Genomic DNA, 20,064 nt, shown 5'->3' with positions numbered 1-20,064 from the left:
TTGCTTGCATTGTTGCCACACACCCAATACTTTTTTTGGTCACGAATGGTGTGCCCACTGGGGTCCTAACACAGCATTCCTGGTAGGCAAAAAGTGGACGCACAGTATCCAAGGAGACTCGAACAAGCCAGATGACAATAATTATTGCACGATGGGAAACTTGTGACGCAACCATGTCAGGGCGAATGATTTTAGGGTCTTGGCTTGTCGGCATCTAACGTTGTCACTGTGTGTCGTGTAGTCACGGTCCATGGTAAAAACGGATATGTGCCACGAAAATTGGGTAAACCCTACTACAGTGCAGTACATTTATAACGATGTACAAGTGCAAAGGAGATCTTATCTTTATAACCGATAATTGTTATGTGGCTTGACAAAACAAATACAGAAGAGATGAAAACATTTCATTTGCATGCGAGTAAGGTAGTGTAGGATTAGGAAATTTACGGGTATATATCAGCAGAACTGAAGTGCAAAACTGAGTTGACTGATGTAACATGGGAGACGCCTTTGTCCTGCAGTCAACGTAGTCGGGCTGATGACAATGATGAAGGTAATGCAACTATGTACTAATATTTGTTTGCAGAAAAGGCAGCCAGTCTGTCAGCATTAATTGCTGCATGTTTAGCTGGCACAGCTCTTCGAATGAGCTTTTAGCTGCTCTATGTTCATTGCGAAAACAAGTTTCCGGAGGGACTGTGTCATCTGCTCAGCCTTCTGCGATGACAGTGCCTGCGTAGGCTCCTTAACTACATCGTTGGAGTTGTCACTTTCACTACTATCTGAAGCACCTGGTCGGTGTGGAGGCCCGTTTGCAGCACGCACTGTAAAATTTAATCACTATATCTGGTAACACGGCGCTGGAGCATTGTAATAAGCGGCTATTTTACCATAAAAAGCATACAAAAGGGAATGGTGCCATCGTTGTTCATCACTATATCTGATATATTGTAATAAACGGTATTATTATAGGTAAACTCGAATGTACGCACTGCTCGTACACTAAAAATGAAAAAGGCAAAATTTATCCCAGCAAATAGCTGACGATGTTGTGTGAGCTGAAACACTTTTACTTACCTGCTGTAGGAAATTAAACATGCAGGGAAACAAAAAAAAAAAAACTAGAAAAACACTGCATGCTTCGCCCCTCCCCATGGGAATGGAACTAAAACATCTTTCCCTACATGCTTTGCGCCTCCCCAGCTTTTTTTTGCATAATATTTTTGCTGTTTTTTTCACTGTTGTAAATGAATGTAATTGGAAAGAAAGTATAATGATCATGGTCTCACTTCAAACTAAAACTGTGCAGTGCTCTCTCTCTTTCTCACACACACACGCGAGCTGTTGTGCGCAGTTCTCTCATGCCTCATCGTTTTTTGCGAGTGCTGTCCAGTCTTTCATTTCATTTATTCCAGACAAAGACAAATAATGTGTCCATTTGTCCTGTCTAGGAAGTGTGACAAAAAGGCACGAGTGCCTGACTGAGTGTCACATCCCTTCCTAGAGACACATAACTCAAACATCAGTGACAGTTAGATAATCAAAAACACATACAAAGGATTACATATACTATACATCGTTAGGCAGAACATATGCAGGATTCTATAGATATATACATTGTTCTATTTACTTATAAAACGGATAAATTTTCTAAGTGAATGTACAGTATAGACTGCAGCAAGGTAAAAAAAAAACAGAATTATTTTTATATTGAAATGAGGTATGAAGTTAACTTTTTTTTAAAGTATTTCATGTGCATTGTTTCCTGTACCAAGTTTATGACGGCAGGATGATGATCTAAGAAATCTGAAATAGCGTAAGATTGTTTTTGCATGCCATGGTTTGTTCGTATGAAACATTTATCATATATAGTTTTCCTAGTTTCGTAAGTATGTCCCTTTCCCAGGAATTATCGATAAAAGCTGTCCTGACATGACTTTATTTTCTGCAAATATTGCAATGCCTAGGTTCTTTTCCAGTATGTGTTGCATTGTTAATATGATATTTGCTTTAAAAAGTGGAGCGGAGTTAGTTATATATGGCACATTTTCAATAACTCGCAAAATACGTTTTTGTAGAATATGCAGCTTTCTAAGATTACTTTTTGTTGTTGTTCCCCGCACAACAAGGCAGTATTGTAAATGAGAATCAATTATGCATAAAATAGCTGAATTTTTAACCACCGGGGCAGAAGTTGCTTTGCTCTACTTATAATACCTATTGAACGTGAGATGCGTCTTGTGAGGTTATCGACATGAGGAGACCAGCTGAGGTTTTCTTCGAAAAGAACACCGAGAAATTTATGTATTCTTACACGCTCGATATTCTTGCCACGGAATTTCAAGTGTACGTCATTCCCGATAGTTTTATTTCTGGAGCGAAAAATTATATATTCAGTTTTCTCGGTATTTAGTTCAATTTTATTTACATTTAACCACTCAGCCAAATTGTTGAGCCATTTACTAGCCTGCAGTTGAAGCATATGGAGATGCTCTCCTGAAAAAAATACATTTGTGTCGTCCACGTAAAGAATGATATCTGGCGTCAACGCAATATTCACTATATCATTTATATATAATAAGAAAAGAAGTGGTTCAAGGATGGAACCATGAGGAACCCTGTATTTAATTTCCCCCAGAACTCATTTTGAATGATTGGTGTCTGTGTACTGGTAGTGGTTTGTCAAATAACTACGTATAAGGTTGAGGGCAAGACCCCTAATGCCATATTCGCTTAACTTTTTTAATAATATATCATGCTTAATAGAGTCAAATGCCTTTTTAAACCAAGAAATATCCGTAGAGTATACTTTTTGTCTTGGAAATTTTGAAGTATTTTTTCTTTGATACTTAAAAGAGCCATTTCACTTGACTTCTTTTTCTGCATGAATCCATACCAACTAGCTCGATTTTTCATTCTATATTGTTTTACTTCTTGGATTATTCCTTTGGTAAATGTACTTGCAAAGTTACACACATGTGCAGTGATGAAAAATTGAAATGAAACCAGCAACAGACATCTTTCATGTGCAATTACATAAAACTGAATTGTAGTCGCCTAATAAGCCAGTTTCTGAGCATCCTAAGTCTATATTGTGGGTTAAGAATTAGAGTTGCTTCTGAAAAGTGTTGTCTTGTAATTTGTAACCACTGTAAATGCATGAGTGGGTTGCTGAATCATCACGTCTGCTCATGCCGACTATGTGTATGTATGCTACATATTCCTGTCTTACAAGTCTTGGGATATGGTTCTAGAGGTATAACATGCGAAACTGTTCGTGTGCATATTGTTTTTTTTTTCTTTGCAGTCGAGAGGCCTGAACCTGGTGGAATCTCTAACGTTCCTTTTCCAAATTAGTTTCCTCACTCTTGGGAAGGTAAAGGAACCTTTCTTTCACTTCAGGTTTCCTCCTTCCTTGCAATATGCTTCAACATATACTATTTAGATTTTTTTCATACAGCTCCAGGAACACTGGCTGATGTCTATGCAAATTAGTATATGGTAAAAGTGCAACTCTGCTTGGATTGTAAAAACTGGTGAAGAATTTTACATGCCGGCCAAGTCTCCAGGATTTCAACCGTTTCTTCCGTTTGTACGGTTGTCATGAAAATCTCCCGGCAATCGAAATTTCTGTGGGTGATCTGGCGGCATTGACAAAAAAGTAGCTCAATCTGCTCTAGGCTTTTCGAACCTGCCTCATTTTATTATAAATGAGTTTCAAAGGTATTCATCTAAACGTACAGTAGAATCTCAGTGATGTGAAACCGCGGCAGATACAAATTCGTCAAAATCCCCTGCCAAATTCCACTATGTTCATTGGTACCTAAATTTGAATGTTCCGAAAACATTTCCTTATCGTGGTGGGTGATGCGAACTTTAGTGCGGAAACCGCCGAATGAAGACTGAGAGCAACGTACTCGAAGCTTTGAAATTACACATGCGACCGGCGCACGCTCTGTTTTCTACAGTGTGTGTGATTGTCGTTACCACAACCGCTGTGGCCGAAACCGCGGTCGCTCTTGACACGATCACGTATGTAACTGACAGAACCTCGAAAGTGTGCGCTTAGCCAGTCAAAGCAACGCTGCTTTCTGCGAAACCTGCAGACAAAACTGCGGCAGATGCGATCGTAGATGGCATAAAACAACTTAGTTATGAAGGCGCGCGCGTAGCCAAGCACACGGGGATTGTAAAAGGAACTACCGTTTGCCACAACCGAGGCGGGCGAAACCGTGGTCGCGGCAACGGGGTAGCATCTAGGAGATCCGAGGGCACACAACGATAGATTAAAGGTTGTAAATACGTAAAAAAAAAGAAAGTCACAGTTTCGCCGTAAGGGCGGAGCAATGAGTGCGACAGCAACAAATTGGAGTGTCATGCTGAGAACGGGAAGCAGATCGAAACGTGCAGGGCGCTGCTCACGCACAAATGATGCACGAAAACCATACACACAGGACAAGAGCGAACTTACAACGTTTACCGCTGGACATGTAACATACTGTTTAAACAAAAGCGATGCACGATACGTAATCACAGGTACACATGAGTACAAACCAACAAGTGTGCCAGCTGTTATACCTCGCTGTGTATGAAAAGCGTGCTCTTTTCGCAAACGGGGCCTGTGCAGAGATAGAAGTGACCTTTGTGGGCCCGGTAACTAACACAATCGTTCCGAAGGCACACCATTCTCCCCACCAAAGGGTAAGCGCACGCGCACAAGCATCTTATCCCCCCCCCCCCGCCCCTCCATCCGCGTGGCAAAATGGGCATGAGAGATGAGCTGGGAGGGCGGCTTTTTTTTTTTTCTTGAGTGTTCATATTGATACAAAGCAGCCGCTAAACACGGCTGCATGAAAGAGGAGGACGAAGTGAGCTTTCGTTGGATACTGGTCTGGCGCCATCTTGCTCGTCGAGTTCTGTGCGCTGTAAATAGATCATTGAACAAGTTACTCGTAACATTATTGGTGGAGGTGGACGACCCCTGTACCTCGATGGAGACGCGCAGCGGTCGCACCATCGGCGACCTTTCGACTGCTTCGACTGCTGGTACTTCCTCTACGCCGCCCTCATCAGTCCAAGCCACCACCTACGTCACACTCCCGCACCTCCGGGATCCCGGCACTTTCTCCGGTGATGGTACGATTGATCTTGGCACTTGGCTGAAGTGGTACGAGCGCGTCAGTGCTACTCACCGCTGGGATCCCACGCTCATGCTCGCCAACGTGCGAGCATGAAAAAAACGAGGTTGTGGTGTCTTGATACGTAAATTGATGCGGTGAATAAAAAAAAATATACTTGAAAATTTGCATAAACAAGTGCAAATCACAATATTTTGCGAAAACAAGCAACAGGCCCCGCGGCCGCCATCGCGAGTTTCGCCGCCACCTGTGATTCGTCACAGCTCCATGACATCACACGCTCGACGGGAGCTGACTGCGCTCGCCGCAGTCGATGCCCGGCTTATCTGTTAAAATCGGCCAGTTGCCGTTAGTGTGGCGAACTGTAGAAGTCGTAACGAGCTCATTGTACATCTTTACACATTCTAGCCAGTCGCCAACGTAAGAGCGATGACACGGAACAAGAAAGCGAGTCCCAAGGAGCCACATTCATCCGCTTCGAAAACATATGCTGGACTGTACAAGATTCATGTCAGTGCTTAATTTTACTCTTGTAAACTGATTCAAATGATAATCTCAACCGCTGCTATTAAAGTCGATAAGGAACAACAGCATCGGCACTTGCTTTTAGCCGCGCTCAACGTGGGCATCATGCGGAAACATCAGCTGTTCGTGGATTTAACTGCTCAGAATTCAGCGTTCTTGGTGCAGTCAGTATCGCTCTTTGCAGCTGACAAGAAGCATTCGATCAGTCAATGCGCAACCGCTAGAAAAAAAAAAGTCACATGAGTGCCACACTTTTCCACAGGGGTGATATGAGCCCGGAACTGCGCTGTATATTGCAGTTCTGTTTACCTTCGATTTTTCTAAATTCTGGCCAGTACTACAGTGATTGTGTGTTCAAATGCCAGCGGAATATTAGTTGTGTTAGGAGCATGCGACTGTCGTGTTGAGTGCCCGACTGAGATGCTCTGTGGTGGCATCTGTGTACGCGTGTTCTCGCCACAGGTATGCACTGCGTCCAAATGGGCAAAGAGCAGAATACACACGAAAAAAGACGTGCCTGAACATTCATGCTGGGATGTTGTTTTGCAGTTCTACATTTCTTTTTTCTGTGCCGTGTGATAAATATACCCTCTCCTTCATTTCAATATACTGATACAGCACGTATGCATTAATCAATTTCAACACTACTGCCATGGTGAGCCCCATTCAGCACAGCGGGGATTATAAGCAGCCGAACAATGTTGTACAGGCCGAGCTTCTGAAAAAGAAAGCTAGGGAACACTCTAGGTGCCAGCAGTGCGTTCACTCACAATATGCAAATTTGGAAGTATTCACTGTCATCAAATCTGTCACACATGCAATGATAGAAATGGAGAAAGTTTTTATTTAGAGGAAGCTGTGTTACGCGTTCAGCTTGGACTACGATATTGTTTCATGTGGTGGCATAAAGCCCGAAACATGTGCAGCGTTTTTCCGGCGTTTCGTACGCCGGCGTCACTCGGCGTCGACGCTGCCAGTGACGGTGGCCGAAACGTCCACTTCCGGATGATTCAGATATCTGCAGTGCCGACGCCGGAAGCGAGTCGACGAGTGCAGAACCAATCAGCGCATGGCAGCCAGCGACTTCCGCTACGCAACACCATCGTTCGTTGCTGCCAAAAAGGCTGCCGCCCGCCTCGGATCAATGCATAGAGTTTCTCACAAATACCTAGAGGGAAGTGTGGCGCCACCATCTATGCGAATTTCTTAAGGGGTGGTGTTGGAGAGCTGGCAATGACGGTGGCTGTGTTCCAATACTCGCCGTAGACGGCTAAATAGACAGCTAAATGGACAGCGGCCATCTTAAGTTCCAAGTCTCACGTAGCCGGCAAAGTAGACAGCTCCGAGAAGACCGCATCGTAGACAATCACGATGTAGGCTACTTTGCTGTCTAAACAAGATGGCGGCTCAGCGAATCGCTCAGATAGATCAAATCTCGCCAGAATGGCCGTCTGCACACAAGCAGACGCTTTCCCAGACACTCATTGTGAGTAACATGTATTTTTTTTTATTTCAACACGAAATGAGCCAGAAATTACAACTGTTACGTTTGTTTCTTTTAGCTTTTTCCTCTCGACGCAAGGTGGCGCATCGTCGCGTAAAAGCTGTCTAAACGTGTTTCGATTCTCGGACAGCATGGGCTCGGTGCGGTCTTCTAAGCAGTCTGCGTAGACTGTCTACGTGCTGTCTAAGAATTGGAACACAGCCAGCATATGTGTCTGCAAGGCTTGTGTTGTCTGGTGTTGAGCGAGGCTTCGGCTCAAAAGCAAATACGACTGCGTAATTAAAGCTTTTCTGAAACAAAACGTTTATAAGCGGATCTCATTCACGCGTTATATATTATAAAATAAAAGTCCAATTACCTTGACGGCATAATCAAATGGCGAAGGAAAGGAAGAGACGACATAAACGGGGCAGAAAAAAACGCTCGCTTTGTCGTCTGCCTGCCAAATTTAGCGACCGTTGGTTACATAATTCTTACGCTTCGTAAAATTGTACATCAACGTAAAGCATCCAGCGTTAAATACAATACGTTTCTCGTCGATGACAAAAATAAATAGCTGACTACGTGCTCTTTTAGTAAGAAATCAATCATTTTCACGTGAAGCCAGACGCGTCTTCGAGGTATACATGAATCGTAGTGAAGCTCGAAGCTCACGTATCCCGTCATTCTCTTGCATCCAGCAGTTCACTAGCGCCAAACTTTCCTCTGGGTATGATTGTGAGAAACTGTAGGGACCTATGGAGCTTTCCAGAAATCGCGGCTCCGCGCCTTCCCCTGGTGGATCGGCGGTGAGGCATTACGGGAGAGCGGAGCGCCGGCGGGCAGAGCCGACGACGCTTTCCGGCTTTCGCCTGCTTTGATCGCTCGCCGCGAGTGGTTTCGGCTGGCGTAAGAAGCTGCTATCGTGAAGAAACGCTACGTCTGACCGCTCTGACTTTTGTTCACGCATACTAGACTGTGTTGTCCGTCGCAAATAACCTTAATCATCATTGAACATGCCGAATAAGGAAAGCGGCCGACACACTTGCTCGGTTCTTGGATGTGATATTACGCTAATGTCACCGGACGTTTCGTTCATTGCTTACCCGCCATGGTGGTATGGTGGCTAAGGCAGTCGGCTGCTGATCCGCAGGTCGCGGGGTCGAATCCCTGCCGGGGCGGCGATTTCCGATGGAGGCGGAAATGTTGCAAGACTGTGTGCTCAGATTTGGGTGCACGTTAAAGAACCCCAGGTGGTCGAAATTTCCCGAGCCGTCCACTACGGCGTCTGTCATAATCATACGGTGGTTTTGGGACGTTAAAACACACACAACAACAGCAGACAGCTTTAGCGCGTTCGAAGACATCTCGGTTCTTCGAGTGCCTAAGCTCTCGACCCCACTGCCGAATATGTAACGCCTCTATTTTATGCTGTACATAAATCTTGCCTTAACTAACCATCATCTTTGCCGCTCGTTTATCAGCTCTGCAGAGAAGCAGCCGCTAGTTGAGAAACGCGCTACCGAACAACCTTGGCGGCCCGTGACCTCGGCACACTACGCAACACTGCAGGCGGCGGTGCGAGTCGTAACAACGTGTCCTCTTTTCGCAGAATGCCTTAGGTCATGAAATGCGTAACTTTCATATGTGCTTGAAGGCCCGGCTTAGGCATTTTACTGAGTGGAGCCGAGTCAAGTGAGAGAATGCCGAGTGCAGCATGTAACATTTATTTCGAAATTGCATTCCGAAGCGGGAATTTAGCCTTATCAAACATTGCGGATCCCGCAAACTTTTGCTGTTGATAGTACACACAGGATTTTCTGTCTGATCCCCCGCTAGAAAGCGTAGGGCATCATTGATAATCATGTGCAACAACTAATATCCTCTTGCGGGGGTGGGCCGGGCCTGGTCACGAACACGCGTGCCCTAGAAAAGTTTAGTAGAACCATGGGCACGGGCCGGGATGGGCTCGGGCTTTATAAAACAGGCCGGGGCCGTGCCGAAAGGTCAAGCCCAAGCAGTGTTCTATATGAATACTTTCTAGTTCGACTACTGCAGGAGCAGCCTCTGTTAAAAGGCCGTGCTGCAGCTCATCTGGAAATCTAACATTAAAACTAATTAGATCTCCTAAAAGTGACAGTAATGATCTGTTTTGAAAAAGGTGTTCCTTACCGATGAACATTAACGAATGAAGTGGAACGCGTTCAGTTTATGCTAAAGGTAGATGTTTCTTTTTTTATAATAGCGTCAATTTGAGTGCATTGAATAAGATATATGAGACACGCTAAGCGGCTCACCACATGCATTTCTGGGTGGATCACAACGGTACAGGTTGTGTGTGCATACTGCATGTGTGACCAATCCTGAGTAGGCAGAGTATGACTTCTGTACAGCGTGCCCTTGATATTACGGCCAATTAGCATGGCGCGGCTAGACAACACGTAAGTTATTTGAAAGTTCCTTTATCCTATGCAAGCGCTGCCAGCATGCTCTGAGCGTCCTCCTTAGGAGGAGTTTCAATTCCATCACCGAGACTACCACGGATGGGTTGGTGGTGTCTGCATGAGCAGACGAGGCAAGCTGATCGGCCAGAATGTTGCCCTCTATATCGCCTCGTTACCCAGACAGCCATGACGGGCTGCTCGGACGCATAAATAGAGCCTAACAAGCACTTAATTCTTGTGAATTCAATAAGGTTTTAAAGACCTCACAACGCTTAAACAATCGTCCATAACGCACGAAACAAAATAAACGAGAGAAACAAACCTAGGCTCGGTTGGCTGCCATACACGTGGCGTAGGGGAAAGGGGAATAATACATAAAATAGACAAGAAATAAAAACGAAATGAACAGTTAGCGAGGACACACAAAGCTTGCGGTGTTAGTTGATTATTACGCACATAAATTACACACCCCTGATATTATTCCCGGTTTGCTAAATAGAAATATTTGATCGAATATTTCGCGCTCCCCGACCCGCTCGAGCTAGCTCGCCGGCGCGCGCACGAAGAGACTTGAGACCTTTCGATGCTTCGGCCGTCTGCGCGCCTCGCCAAGCAGACAAGCGCAATGAAATAGGCTGCGTGTGCGAAATCCCTAGTTCCGAGGACTTGCCTCGAACAAGGTCCCTAGAATAGCGTACCCGAACACAAATCTGTTGAGCGGTTGCCGGAACTGCTTGAGAGTTTGCCTGCCCCTATCTAGCGATCCCTATACACCCACAAGAATGGGGAGAATGCACGCTCACTTCACGGCACGGACGAATTTCTGCATCGCAGGCGTGCAAGGGGAAACACGGGGAACAAGGGGAACAGTTGGCGCGATATATCGCGCCAACTGTTTCCCTTGTTTTCTGAGTCCGCGCTGTAACGCACGCTTGGTCGATTTCAGATATTTATAGGTTTCACCATCCGGCCGACGCATTTTGGTGGTTCCCTTACGATGTGCTACATTAATTATATATACGGCGAAATTGAAGCTCACTGTTGTAAATTTCGCCGAAGAAAACGAGAACCGTGCCGCCGCAAAGCACTTCAAGGTGACGTACTTCAACGTGACGATCGGCGCGATCGGTACGCGAAAAAGTAGAGTAGTGCGCTCTTGCTAAAGGCTAAAGCAACTTTCCCGTCATTGAAGCAGCCTTTTTCAATTATGTGCGGACGCTTAGTTCTTTTGGTATCACCGTGTCCTGGGACCTAGTTTCAGGACACGGCTTCAAGAAAAGGGCTTCAAGAAAATGGGGCGTTCGAACGCGCTCACGGAACCGAGGACGATGCGTTTCGAGAAGGTGTGGCAGCAGCCGCGACGATTATTTCCAATCGGGCTTCGCGATCAGTGATTTCTGCTAGACCGCGCGTGACCGGATCCGACTGCATGGTTAAAGTACGCGCCGAAAATTTACACTTTGTTTGTGTTTCAATTTGGTTTCTTTTTTAAACGTATATGCTGCGCGCGCGATTGGGACACAATATTTCGTATGCGCTCGCGAAATCCCCGTGCAATTTGTGCAGCTCTTTTTCGCGGCCCCAAAATCGCGAGAAAAAAAAAGTGCGCAAAGCATGCGAGTAAAGACGCTCGTGGAGTATGGTCGCCTTCAGGTAGCTCAGTAGGGCTTTCGTGGCTTTGTGTGTACAATCGGCATCAAATGAAACGCGAACAGCGGAGCGCGTGGCACAAGCCTTATCAATGGCATAGTGCGCGCCGTCCACCAGTCATTGATACAGACAGGCCCGCAAATCTGGGGTGGCAGCACTGCGCGATCCCCGTATAGTGCACTATTTCTGCTTGTGTTCCAGGTAGGGTATTTAAAAGGAACAAAATAAGAAAAAATACAGAGGTTAAACTACTGCAGCTGAAGGCGAGTATCATAGCACGGTGTTCATCACGGAGTCAATCATCACGGAGTGCCTGGCGAATTCTATTTATAGTAGACAAAGATCAGTTCTTGAATGCTAGCGATTTCACGCTGTTTCACTTCGTGCCTGTAAAGCGAAACAGCCCCGCCGCGGTGGTCTAGTGGCTAAGGTACTCGGCTGCTGACCCGCAGGTCGCGGGTTCGATTCCCGGCTGCGGCGGCTGCATTTCCGATGGAGGCGGAAATATTGTAGGCCCGTGTGCTCAGATTTGGGCGCACGTTAAAGAACCCCAGGTGGTCGAAATTTCCGGAGCCCTCCACTACGGCGTCTCTTATAATCATATGGTGGTTTTGGGACGTTAAACCCCACAAATCAATCAATCAATTGTAAAGCGAAACAATTCGCGCACTGTCTTCCGAAGAAACACTCGGCATATCCAGTTAATATGAAGCATTTCCGGGTCGTTCTCTGAAAGAAGGGTGCAGGTGAAACAGCGCTGGCGAACGAGATACGACAATCGTTTGAAAATCAACCGCAAACCGATTATATTTCTCTTTTTGTTTTATCGTGCCAAGACGCCGATTGCACTGCGACGCTGAAGCAAAAGCAAGAAATCGCGAGTGATACGATCAAAAGCGCTTTGCACGCTCACAATTTCCACCATTGTCACCATACGAAAACTGCAGCAGAAACGGAGATAACGCACTCTAGGTGGATCGCGCAGTGCTGCCAAACCGGATGTGCCTGCTTGTCAATGGTGATGGCTGGACGGCCAACACTATACTGTTTCTAATGCTTGAAACACGCGCTCGGCTGTTCGGGTTTCATTTGACATAGATAGTAGATGCCCGAAACCGTGTTCACAGACCACGCTTCCGTGAGCGTATACCTATGCGCTCACGGCTGTCATCCGCTATCATTTCTATCACAGCACTATCTTGAGCAGCGAGCACGTCTATCGAAACACGGGCCGCGACTGCCGGGATTCAGTGTCCCGACCTTCGCGTCAGCAGTCGAGCCCTATAAGCACTACACCACTATGACTGGTGAGAGACGTAATGAAATGTGATTTCGCCGTACCACATGTAATCACGTTGGTTCAACCATCGCCTTCAACCAGCGCCCGCCATCTCTTAAGCCATGGTTCAACACACGAACAAAGCGTGAGAATTACCAAACGCTGAATATAACGTATTTCTGTGCATTTTCGGTGTTCTGAAAGAATTCACGAAGTCAAATGCCGTGCCCCTATTTGAATCTTGAAAAAGAGGACGACAACATGATGACACATTGACATAATTTTATGACGACGGGCTCAATACGGTAATAACACCCTGTATTGTTTGACACTGTACAGTGAATGTAAAGATCGTCAACTTCAGTGTCATGGTGCACGTGTATACGCTGAGCCCGGTTTATTTTCACACATGAGACACAGCTTTCGCCGCCCAGCTGCTATGAGAATCGCTTAGACACGTTGCCGGGCTAGTTGGTTGGGGCTCATCATTTATAAGCATGCGATGAGAAACAGCTTAATTCGCTGAATCCTTTAATAGTTTGGTGTACAAGCCGCAAACAGAGCGTCTAACATATACTAAGTGATAGAATAAGCGGTATGTTTTTTTGTATGTATACGAAAATAGGATGTGTTCAAACATCAGCGCTTCACGGAAACCGCATGTTACAAGTATTTTGCCCGCTTCACTGCAACAATACTACAGGTGTTGTGGGCGTGGTATGTGCTTCGAAAAGTATTGAACGATTTTGAGTACTTCGTACTCACTATGGAAGAGCAGTGAGCTGTCCCTTATGAGTCGTCCCTTAAGCCAGTGCATGGACTTGTGTGTTTATAAAAAGAGGTTTACGATTTTGAGTACTTCGTACTCTATTATGGGAGAGCATCAAGCCATCCCGTGGGCCACGCTCTGAATGTAGCAGTTGAGGGGGGGGGGGGGGTTAGAAAAGGGGGGTAACGATTTAGAGCACAGAGTACTCTACTATGGGAGAGCTTAAAGCCGTCCCGAGTTACTATACTAACTTACTAACTGACTGTTTCTTTCGACGGTCGGAATATGTAGTGGTCGTTTGTTCATACCATGATACAGATTCACAATTCTGTCACTGGTTCCATTTTCGGAAAACTTGAACATCTTGAAAATTATTCACAGTATTGCGAATATTTCGCTAAACCAGACACAACAACATGGAATGTTACCACTATCCTTTATCCATTATGACGCATATAGCTCATATTAGCTATAAACCAATACTTGCGGTTTGAGGGGAAGCCAACTAGCGATGCTGTCACAGCGGAAGCGCGGGTGCGTCGGCAAGCAATGCCACAGCAACGGTAATGAAAAAGCGCCCTCCAGGAATGTAGATTCCCCAATAACAAAGGTTATGAAAACTATACCGAAAGGTACACATTAAAAAAACAAAAACATGTCACAGTCATTCTAAAAGTCACAGGCTTTCTCCGAACACACTCTGGAATTTAGAAGGTGTGCAATATTTTTTTTAAGTGTGAAGAATTTCTTAGCAAACTTTGGCGACTTTGGCTGAATCCGTCCGTCCGTCCGCACGTCCGTCCGTCCGTCCGTCCTCATCCATCCATCCATCCATCCATCCATTCATCCATCCATCCATCCATCCATCCATCCATCCATCCATCCATCTATCCATCCATCCATCCATCCATGGCGTAACATGGCTGCTTGACGAGCATAAATGACTAGTCAATACATGAATCTTGACATGTATGCCATTATTGTCATGATTCACATGTCATTCTCTTGCTGCTCTCGTGGTAGTTTATTTCCCATGACATATTGTAAAACTGGCATTGTATGAAATGACTGCATGGCAAGCATAAGTGACAGGCCCTAACATGGAAAGCATGACTTGCACGCCATGTAAGTCTTGGCTACGCTCCATGTTCATGGTGCGCTCGTGGTCGTTTCGCTGGCTTCACATATGCCAAATGTGGTATTACGTGACGTGAATGGATGACGAAGGCATATGACTGGTGCAAACATGATAATCATGATATGCGTGTCATGTAAGAACATGACTACATTCCACCCTCATGATGCGCTCACGGCCGTTTCGCTAGCTTCACATATACCAAATTTGGTGTTGCGTGACGTGAATAAACGACGAATATAAATGACACGTCCAAACATGATAATCATTACATGCGTGTCACGTAAAACATGACAACATGCTACGCTCATAGCATGCTCACGGCCGTTTCGCTAGCTTCACATATACCAAATTTGGTGTTGCGTGACGTGAATAAACGACGAATATAAATGACACGTCCAAACATGATAATCATTACATGCATGTCACGTAAAACATGACAACATGCTACGCTCATAGCATGCTCACGGCTGTTTCTTTAGCTTCACATACACCAAATTTGGTGTTGCGTGACGTGAATAAACGACGAATATAAATGACACGTCCAAACATGATAATCATTACATGCATGTCACGTAAAACATGACAACATGCTACGCTCATAGCATGCTCACGGCCGTTTATTTAGCTTCACATAGAGCAAATTTGGTGTTGCGTGACGTGAATAAACGACGAATATAAATGACACGTCCAAACATGATAATCATTACATGCGTGTCACGTAAAACATGACAACATGCTACGCTCATAGCATGCTCACGGCTGTTTCTTTAGCTTCACATACACCAAATTTGGTGTTGCGTGACGTGAATAAACGACGAATATAAATGACACGTCCAAACATGATAATCATTACATGCGTGTCACGTAAAACATGACAACATGCTACGCTCATAGAATGCTCATGGCCGTTTCTTTAGCTTCACATACATCAAATTCGGTGTTGCGTGACGTGAATAAACGACGAAGATAAATGACACGTCCAAACATGGTAATCATTACATGCGTGTCATGTAAAACATGGCAACATGCTACGCTCATAGCATGCTCACGGCCGTTTCGCTAGCTTCACATACACCAAATTTGGTGTTGCGTGACGTGAATAAACGACGAATATAAATGACACGTCCAAACATGATAATCATTACATGCGTGTCACGTAAAACATGACAACATGCTACGCTCATAGCATGCTCACGGCCGTTTCGCTAGCTTCACATATACCAAATTTGGTGTTGCGTGACGTGAATAAACGACGAATATAAATGACACGTCCAAACATGATAATCATTACATGCATGTCACGTAAAACATGACAACATGCTACGCTCATAGCATGCTCACGGCTGTTTCTTTAGCTTCACATACACCAAATTTGGTGTTGCGTGACGTGAATAAACGACAAATATAAATGACACGTCCAAACATGATAATCATTACATGCATGTCACGTAAAACATGACAACATGCTACGCTCATAGCATGCTCACGGCCGTTTATTTAGCTTCACATAGAGCAAATTCGGTGTTGCGTGACGTGAATAAACGACGAATATAAATGACACGTCCAAACATGATAATAATTACATGCGTGTCACGTAAAACATGACAACATGCTACGCTCATAGCATGCTCACGGCTGTTTCTTTAGCTTCACATACACCAAATTTGGTGTTGCGTGACGTGAATAAACGACGAATATAAATGACACGTCCAAACATGATAATCATTACATGCGTGTCACGTAAAACATGACAACATGCTACGCTCATAGAATGCTCATGGCCGTTTCTTTAGCTTCACATACATCAAATTTGGTGTTGCGTGACGTGAATAAACGACGAAGATAAATGACACGTCCAAACATGGTAATCATTACATGCGTGTCATGTAAAACATGGCAACATGCTACGCTCATAGCATGCTCACGGCCGTTTCTTTAGCTTCACATACACCAAATTTGGTGTTGCGTGACGTGAATAAACGACGAATATAAATGACACGTCCAAACATGATAATCATTACATGCGTGTCACGTAAAACATGACAACATGCTACGCTCATAGCATGCTCACGGCCGTTTCGCTAGCTTCACATATACCAAATTTGGTGTTGCGTGACGTGAATAAACGACGAATATAAATGACACGTCCAAACATGATAATCATTACATGCATGTCACGTAAAACATGACAACATGCTACGCTCATAGCATGCTCACGGCTGTTTCTTTAGCTTCACATACACCAAATTTGGTGTTGCGTGACGTGAATAAACGACGAATATAAATGACACGTCTAAACATGATAATCATTACATGCATGTCACGTAAAACATGACAACATGCTACGCTCATAGCATGCTCACGGCCGTTTATTTAGCTTCACATAGAGCAAATTTGGTGTTGCGTGACGTGAATAAACGACGAATATAAATGACACGTCCAAACATGATAATCATTACATGCGTGTCACGTAAAACATGACAACATGCTACGCTCATAGCATGCTCACGGCTGTTTCTTTAGCTTTACATACACCAAATTTGGTGTTGCGTGACGTGAATAAACGACGAATATAAATGACACGTCCAAACATGATAATCATTGCATGCGTGTCACGTAAACATGACAACATGCTACGCTCATAGCATGCTCACGACCGTTTCTTTAGCTTCACATACACCAAATTTGGTGTTGCGTGACGTGAATAAACGACGAATATAAACGACACGTCCAAACATGGTAATCATTACATGCGTGTCACGTAAAACATGACAACATGCTACGCTCATAGCATGCTCACGGCCGTTTATTTAGCTTCACATAGAGCAAATTTGGTGTTGCGTGACGTGAATAAACGACGAATATAAATGACACGTCCAAACATGATAATCATTACATGCGTGTCACGTAAAACATGACAACATGCTACGCTCATAGCATGCTCACGGCCGTTTCTTTAGCTTCACATACACCAAATTTGGTGTTGCGTGACGTGAATAAACGACGAATATAAATCACACGTCCAAACATGATAATCATTACATGCGTGTCACGTAAAACATGACAACATGCTACGCTCATAGCATGCTCACGGCCGTTTCGCTAGCTTCACATATACCAAATTTGGTGTTGCGTGACGTGAATAAACGACGAATATGAATGACACGTACAAACATGGTAATCATTACATGCGTGTCACGTAAAACATGACAACATGCTACGCTCATAGCATGCTCACGGCCGTTTCTTTAGCTTCACATACACCAAATTTGGTGTTGCGTGACGTGAACAAACGATGAATATAAATGACACGTCCAAACATGGTAATCATTACATGCGTGTCACGTAAAACATGACAACATGCTACGCTCATAGCATGCTCACGGCCGTTTCTTTAGCTTCACATATAGCAAATTTGGTGTTGCGTGACGTGAATAAACGTCGAATATAAATGACACGTCCAAACATGGTAATCATTACATGCGTGTCACGTAAAACATGACAACATGCTACGCTCATAGCATGCTCACGGCCGTTTCTCTAGCTTCACATATACCAAATTTGGTGTTGCGTGACGTGAATAAACGACGAAGATAAATGACACGTCCAAACATGGTAATCATTACATGCGTGTCACGTAAAACGTGACAACATGCTACGCTCCGAGCATGCTCACGGCCGTTTCTCTAGCTTCACATATACCAAATTTGGTGTTGCGTGACGTGAATGAACGACGAATATAAATGACACGTCCAAACATGGTAATCATTGCATGCGTGTCACGTAAAACATGACAACATGCTGCGCTCATAGCATGCTCACGGCCGTTTCTTTAGCTTCACATATAGCAAATTTGGTGTTGCGTGACGTGAATGAACGACGAATATAAATGACACGTCCAAACATGATAATCATTACATGCGTGTCACGTAAAACATGACAACATGCTACGCTCATAGCATGCTCACGGCCGTTTCTTTAGCTTCACATATAGCAAATTTGGTGTTGCATGACGTGAATAAACGACGAATATAAATGACACGTCCAAACATGATAATCATTACATGCGTGTCACGTAAAACATGACAACATGCTACGCTCATAGCATGCTCACGGCCGTTTCTTTAGCTTCACATATACCAAATTTAGTGTTGTGTGACGTGAATAAACGACGAATATATATGACACGTTCAAACATGATAATCATTGCATGCGTGTCACGTAAAACATGACAACATGCTACGCTCATAGCATGCTCACGGCCGTTTCTTTAGCTTCACATACACCAAATTTGGTGTTGCGTGACGTGAATAAACGACAAATATAAATGACACGTCCAAACATGATAATCATTACATGCGTGTCACGTAAAACATGACAACATGCGGCGCTCATAGCATGCTCACGGCCGTTTCTCTAGCTTCACATATACCAAATTTGGTGTTGTGTGACGTGAATGAACGACGAATATAAATGACACGTCCAAACATGGTAATCATTACATGCGTGTCACGTAAAACATGACAACATGCTACGCTCATAGCATGCTCACGGCTGTTTCTTTAGCTTCACATACACCAAATTTGGTGTTGCGTGACGTGAATAAACGACGAATATAAATGACACGTCCAAACATGATAATCATTACATGCGTGTCACGTAAAACATGACAACATGCTGCGCTCATAGCATGCTCACGGCCGTTTCTTTAGCTTCACATATACCAAATTTAGTGTTGTGTGACGTGAATAAACGACGAATATATATGAAACGTTCAAACATGGTAATCATTGCATGCGTGTCACGTAAAACATGACAACATGCTGCGCTCATAGCATGCTCACGGCCGTTTCTCTAGCTTCACATATACCAAATTTGGTGTTGTGTGACGTGAATGAACGACGAATATAAATGACACGTCCAAACATGGTAATCATTACATGCGTGTCACGTAAAACATGACAACATGCTGCGCTCATAGCACTTTCGCGGCTGTTTCGCTAGCTTCACATATACTAAATTTGGTGTTGCGTGACGTGAATAAACGACGAATATAAATGACATGTCCAAACATGCTAATCATTCCATTCGTGTCACATAAAAATACTTCTCAGCCGTATTTGCTTTATGGTGGAACGTATTATGGCGTATTTGCTTTATGGTGGAAATTGTGGAACGGTGATGGGGCGTAATGGGAAGTTTGCAAGTACGAAGTAGTGGGCCGTTTTCAAAGGTGGAATGATAGGCCGTAACGCACATAAATGCGAAAAACAGACTCAGGCCTTTAGGAGCTTTACTTCTAAAATATTTTTTTTCTGGTGGTGTCCTCGCTATGATGTGTCAGACGTGTGCATGCCCTTCCTTTTTTGACGAGCGTGTCATCTTGGGCCAAACTCGTAACCAGTTGACGCGAGAAATTATTGAAGGGAGCGCTATCGCGAAATGTGCGAAGCTGGGTATTAGTACTCCATCTGTGGCCTAATCTGAAAATTACCTCAATTTTCTGGAGTGTGTGCTCTGAAGTGTTCATATAGGATCCCTAATTTGATATCAGATTACAGTTGGTTTTTTTTCGTAGAGTGTGCCGCACTACACGTTTACGGTTGTCTCCTGTGTTTGGCTTCGCGTGGGGTGAGCT

The 20,064-nt window shown here is 44.4% G+C and overlaps 1 protein-coding gene across 1 annotated transcript in view; it reads left to right on the top strand.

The window, feature by feature from the left end:
• LOC119176954 (general transcription factor IIH subunit 4-like) overlaps nt 1–5,660 on the top strand; it is a 31,096-nt gene extending 25,436 nt beyond the window's left edge. Inside the window, exons 6-7 of the mRNA XM_075876491.1 lie at nt 3,308–3,376; nt 5,547–5,660. Coding sequence (XP_075732606.1) covers nt 3,308–3,376; nt 5,547–5,660 — 183 coding nt within the window. The remainder of the gene's footprint in view (nt 1–3,307; nt 3,377–5,546) is intronic.
• The last annotated feature ends 14,404 nt before the right edge of the window (nt 5,661–20,064 follow it).

This window comes from Rhipicephalus microplus, chromosome X (assembly GCF_043290135.1).
Source record: "Rhipicephalus microplus isolate Deutch F79 chromosome X, USDA_Rmic, whole genome shotgun sequence".
Lineage (NCBI taxonomy): Eukaryota > Metazoa > Arthropoda > Arachnida > Ixodida > Ixodidae > Rhipicephalus > Rhipicephalus microplus.
This window is presented reverse-complemented; position numbering and strand designations above follow the sequence as displayed.